General features: G+C 43.5%; 1 protein-coding gene across 4 annotated transcripts in view; it reads right to left on the reverse strand.

The window, feature by feature from the left end:
• c6h10orf53 (chromosome 6 C10orf53 homolog) overlaps positions 1 to 5,520 on the reverse strand; it is a 28,387-nt gene extending 22,867 nt beyond the window's left edge. For all 4 annotated transcript variants that reach the window (XR_011341006.1, XM_069888213.1, XM_069888212.1 and 1 more), the window contains exon 1: positions 5,391 to 5,520. Coding sequence is in view for 3 of the 4 variants with exons in the window: in XM_069888213.1 (XP_069744314.1) it covers positions 5,391 to 5,484 (94 nt within the window). In the remaining variant the exon portion in view is untranslated. The remainder of the gene's footprint in view (positions 1 to 5,390) is intronic.
• Between the last annotated feature and the right edge of the window lie 480 nt (positions 5,521 to 6,000).

A 6,000-nucleotide genomic window follows, 5' to 3' on the forward strand; every position in this document is an offset into this window, starting at 1 on the left:
CTATAGGATATGTTACAAGTTTACTTGGCTATTGAGAGCAAATGAATAACTTTAAACATTCAAGGAAACCTCCTGACACTATAAAATAAATTAAACATAATAACAATATTTGTGTATGGTAATTATTTGGAGAAAAAACCCTTCATAAATCACAATAAAATAAATGTTTTCTTATGTTATTTAATGTGCTTAACCATGTTTTGGATATTAATTTCCTCCGGAAATTACTCGTGTTTTAGATATCGCCCTTTTCAGCTTTTGGAAATAGACTCGTTTTTGAGACAAATACTATTCATGAAAGCCCGACAGTCATATCTGTTATGCCAATAAACATTGATACTATTGAAAATATTGCTCAGTCATTGCCACTAGTGGGCCATGGCACGTTAGTCTGGAAGCCAGGTGGGCCTTCAAGTGAAAAAGGTTGAGAACCACTGCTCTAAGGAGTTATTGGAGGCTTTCCCACTGTCATCAGAAGCTTGAATATAATGTTCATGCTTTTGCACTATTTTAATTGAAATTTTTTTCTCTCTGAAACACTATATTCTGCACTCTTGTTTTATTTTGTATTGTTTCTTGGTACATATGACATCAAACAATTCATTTTGTTTGAGTCACTTCAGAACTTAGTTACCGTTTCACCCCCACCCCCCCAAATTTATTGCAGCAATTTTAGGTTTGATTTGATATTGAACTTGTGGATTGTGAGTGGGTTACAGCAACATTATACAGTAAAAACCCCAGTATTCACCACCTATGGGGATTGGTAGATGCCAGATCAGTGAATTTTCCGGTTACTTGAGAATGTGTGCTGTGTAATGGCAAGGAGCGCCAATTTTAAACTTCCATATTTTTTACCTATTTATTTTCTACATTTTTTTTTGCCGGATACTTGAGGCTACTGGTTGCTTGAATTCCGGATAATGGATTTTACTGTAATTATTATATCCCTGGATGACTTGTAATTTCTTGATTGAACATCTAAGTCTCCTAACATCTAAGCACGTCAGCACTCTCTTACAGAGGAACTCAAAATCATTATCTCAAGTTGGAATTTGACCAAGATTTAGAAGATTCCATGATCTGATATTTTCAAATATACTCGTGTCATAGTTGAATTCTGGGACCAATTTTCGGGTCAAATTTGGGGGGACTTTTACACGGATACTACTTTTGACTGTGGTAAGTGCCTGCGTCGTTCAAGACGTTAGAAGTTTGGATGGCCAGGACCAGGTGGTAAATCTGTGTTTGGGGGCATCAGGAGCTTGGATGGGTGAGCAGCTGGGGCCTGGGAGAGAATTTGTCCGGGGTGTTGGGAGGTCTGGTTGGCAGACAGCGGAGGCGGTCAACTTTTGCATGGTGCCAACTATTACAAGAGTATATATGGTAATGCAGATGAACATTGACCGGATCATCCAAAGACTTGTCTATTAATTCCATTCCCCTGTTCCTTCTCCTTTCTGTGAACTTTAACTTTCAAATAAGAAAATCTGCAGATGCTGGGGGTAGTGCAATACCCAAAAGTGTTGGAGAGTTTGGGGAGGCATGTTTAGTGTAGCAGTTAGTGCAACATCTTCACAGCGCCAGCGATCAGACCCAGGGTTTGAATCCCGTGCTGTCCATGAGGAGTTTGTACATGCTGTGTGGGTTTCCTCCGGGTGCTCCTGTTTCCTCCCACCCTTCAATACATACCAGAGGTTGTAGGTCAATTGGGTGCAACTGGGTGTCGGGGGCCGTGGGCAGAAATGGCCTGTTACCGTGCTCTAGGTCCAAACGTAAAATTTATAAAAAAACATTTAAACTCAGGTCACAAAGCACCTATCGGAAGTAAAAAGGTAACCAACGTTCCAGGCCAGAGCCTTTCATCAGGAATCCTGACTAAGGGCTCAGGCCAGAAATATTGGCGACCGATGACCTCCTATGGAATGCTCTGTGATCTGCTGAGTTTAACCTTCAAACAAATGGCCTGCTCTGTTCAAAATGATAACATATAATCTCCTCAAAGAAAGCACATTTTTTGGCAGTGCAACCAATTTCACAGAATTATATTGTGCATAAGATGTTTCCTCATTTCCTCTCTGGTTCTTTGCCAATCACCTTTAATAAATGATCACTCGAGGTAAAAAAAGAATTGCATTCATCTATCATGTTCCTTGCAGGATATCCAAAATGCTTTATTCCAAGTAATGACTATTACAATGAAGGAAAACTGGCATTCAATTTACCTACGAAACACAGTCTTCTGAGAAATGTCCAGATAATCTGTTTTAGTTGTTCCAATTCAAGGGGCGTGACTATTATACAGATTACCAGTGGAAACCTAACCCCCTGCCCTTCTAGATACTGCCATGGCAACTTTCATGCCTGCCAAAGAGAGGAAGTGGGGTCACACAGGAGGAGACAGAGGCTGGAGGAACTCAAGTGCAGTCATGTCCTATGGCAATATTTAACCTTCATGTAACATAGGACATGACTGCACTGTACACAGTCCCTTTGGCCCAAGACGTTGTGCTGACCCATATATACTTGTGTAATATTCAAATTTTGTGGACCAATTTTTAAGGTGAAATTTAGGGGGGGGTCGACTAATACACACATCCTACTTTGGATTGTGGTAAGTACTTGTGTCATTTGGGGTGCTGGGAGCTCTGATGGGTAGGCAGGCGGCTGGGTGGTAAGTCTACGTTTGAGGGGTTGGGTACTCAGATGGGAGCATGGTCAGAGCCGAAGTGAGAGTCCATAGTCGGGGCTTCCAGGACCTAAGTGAGGGTCAATGGTTGGGACGTCAGGAGCTTGGATGGGCAGGTGGCTAGAGCCTAAGCAGGGTGTCGAGAGCTCCGGCGGGCGGCGGGCAGGCAGCCAGGGCCAAAAATAGTGGGTCAACCGTTACATGGTGCGACCATACTATTTTGGTAGTATATATGATAACTACCAAAAAAACAAAACCCTCGCTGCCTCATAACCCTACATTTTTCTTTCATCCACGTGCCTGTCTAAGAGTCTCTTAAATGTCCCTATTGTTCAAGCCTCCACCACCACCCCTGGCAATTCTGATGGTTTGAGCTGAAACTTGTCACTGTCAGGTGCTTACACGGGCCTAGAGGAGAGCCGGTCACCGCGCGTGCGCGAGCTAATGGCTGATGATGACTCATCCGGGGTGATGCACGAGAAATGTAACGCGCATGCGTGGGGCGGAATGGAGAGGAGTTTACTCACATGTGCGGGGTCTCTGGAGAAGAATAAAATGTCGGTGCCATTTTTTTTTGCACTGATGAACTGGTGTGTGTGTGTGTGTGTGTGTGTGTGTGTGTGTGTGTGTGTGTGTGTGTGTGTGTGTGTGTGTGTGTGTGTGTGTGTGTGTGTGTGTGTGTGTGTGTGTGTGTGTGTGTGTGTGTTCTTTTAATGGTTTACGTAAAGTCTATTTAGCAGTCACTACAAACTCTTTGTCGGATCAAAGTGGGGATGCGATTAATCCAGAAGATGCTATATTCAATGGTATAGTCTGATTCCTGACTTTTCTGCCACTGGACACAGCACAGAATCTGTCAAAAGCTGCTTTCCACCTGCAGAGTTATCAAATTATTTTAACGTCGTGGGACGTTGTGGGGAAATTCCATCAGGAAGCCACTTATATTTTTGATTTAAATTTTAAATTTGATTTGCCTGTTGCATGAAGATTAAATACTGCCATTATAATATTTAATCTTGTTATCTGTTGTGAACTTTTTTTGGTGAAAATCCAATCTGCCGCAGGAGGGGACAACTTGTGCTGAGCCACTCAAAGTGAAGTCTTTCATTGGATCTCTGTATGTGTGACTATAAACAATTTAGTAAATTGACCATGCATGAGTGTATGTGCATCTGGTCATGCGTATGAGCTAGGACGCATGCTTTGAACATACTGTGAACCGATGTTCGGCAAAGTCAGAGAGGAGGATCTATTTAAAGAGTCAAGGAAAACAGATAAAGAACCAACTTAAATCTGAAAAGAAGGGTATTTTTTTCAGAAGAATAGAGAAGATTTTGCTTCCTGAACATTTTTGGGGTATATTTTATGGATTTGAACTGCTAATCAGGAAAATCATCTTAAAATGTTCCGATCACATACCGTTTTTTAGCTATTACCTATTTTTGTGATTTTCCTGACCTGTTTTAAGTCAAGCATACAGAACTATGAAGTCCAACATGTCTTTGAAAATGACTTTTCTATATTCACACTTGGACGTCTTCCCCGCTGATCTTGGTGCAGTCAGTGACTGGTTTCACCAGGTCATTGCGACCATTGAAAAGTGATACCAGTGGAACTGGAATCCATCAATGCTGGCCGACTATTGTACGACACTGACCCGAGAGGCATCAAATTCTGAGCACAAACGAAAATCATCACCAAAGCCTTTTTAGATCAGTGTCAGCGTCAGGATGCGATTAAAGATGCTAAGTTCAATCAGAGTTAATTGAATGTTTCTCCAACTTCCTATGTGATACAGCGAATCTGAATTTATCTTTGTCTTCATCTTGAAGTTGTCTATCACAATCCCTAATTTATTTTCAGGAAGCCAACCTTTATTTAAAATTGTTGTCCAATATAATTTGGGATTCAGAAGAAATTTGTGAATAAAGGACAGATAAATCACAAGAAAATGGGAGCAGGAACAGGCCGTTCAAGTCTGCCCCACCGTCTTGGCTAATCTTTGCTGGCTCCTCCTCTATCCCATTTCTCCACATCCTTCTACCCCTCAATCAATCAAATATTTATTATAAGGGGTCCAGCTTCCGCATGGTGAGACCTGCTGAGTTCTGCCAGCATTTCTGTGTTTTAAGAATGGTTCTCAACCTTTCCCCCCCACTCCTTCCATCTTGAGTAATCCTTTACTCATCACAGAGTACCTATGGCATCCTATACCAGAGGTGCTCTGTGGTGAGTAAGGGATGATGAAAGTGGTATGCGAGTGGGAAAAAAAAGATTGAGGACCACCCTGCTTCCCAGCGGGGAGGGAAGGAGGAGGGAAGGAAGGAGGGAGGGAGGGAGGGAAGGAAGGAAGGAATGGAAGGAAGGAAGGAAGGAAGGAAGGAAGGAAGGAAGGAAGGAAGGAAGGAAGGAGGGAGGGAGGGAGGGAAGGAAGGGAAGGAAGGAAGGAGGGAGGGAAGGAAGGAAGGAGGGAGGGAAGGAGGGAAGGAAGGAAGGAGGGAAGAAGGGAGGGAGGGAAGGAAGGAGGGAAGGGAAGGAAGGAGGGAGGAAGGGAGGGAGGGAAGGAAGGGAAGGAAGGAAGGAGGGAGGGAAGGAGGGAAGGAAGGAAGGAAGGAAGGAAGGAATGAATGAATGAATGGAAGGAAGGAAGGAATGCAAACAGATACATGTTCCGATGGTGTTGTGGGGCTGTTTCACTTACTCTGGAGCCCCAGCAGCCGCGTGGTTCTGTGCTCGATCACTCCGCATGATTCATACGGACCGTGGCGAATGGTCACCTTGTGCGCCCAGGGCATCGCGCCGCCCAGCACCCCGGCTCCAGCGCTCGATCCCCCGCCCGACAACCAAGCACGCAAAATGTTGCCAAGGAAACGAACTCGTTGACAAAGAGCGATGCAAACTTCCAGAGGGCTGACTGCAGGTGAAAGAAACGGGAGGGAAAGGCTTGTCACTTCTGCAGCTCTGCTCAGCTTTGAATTCCACTGGTGTGGGTTAATGACCTTTTACCTTGTTGGGTCGCTTTAGCCCTTGAGGATCTTTGGATACATGAAGACAGATCATATCCCCACTGTTATATTTTTATTTCCAAAAATTGAGACTATTCACAATAAATTATTTACAAAAAAGAAAACCGTTCTCAATCTCTTTGCACTTTTCAGATCATGTCCATCCATTCCCATCAATGTGCATTGTTACAGACACTATTGTGGCCCCTTGTCTTACTCTCCCCTCTGCTGTTTGAGACAATTCCACTGGCTTCACTAGGGTTGGTGTCACCCAGTGTGGTAACTCATGAGTCTCTTTTACCATTG

Source organism: Narcine bancroftii, chromosome 6 (assembly GCF_036971445.1).
Source record: "Narcine bancroftii isolate sNarBan1 chromosome 6, sNarBan1.hap1, whole genome shotgun sequence".
NCBI lineage: Eukaryota > Metazoa > Chordata > Chondrichthyes > Torpediniformes > Narcinidae > Narcine > Narcine bancroftii.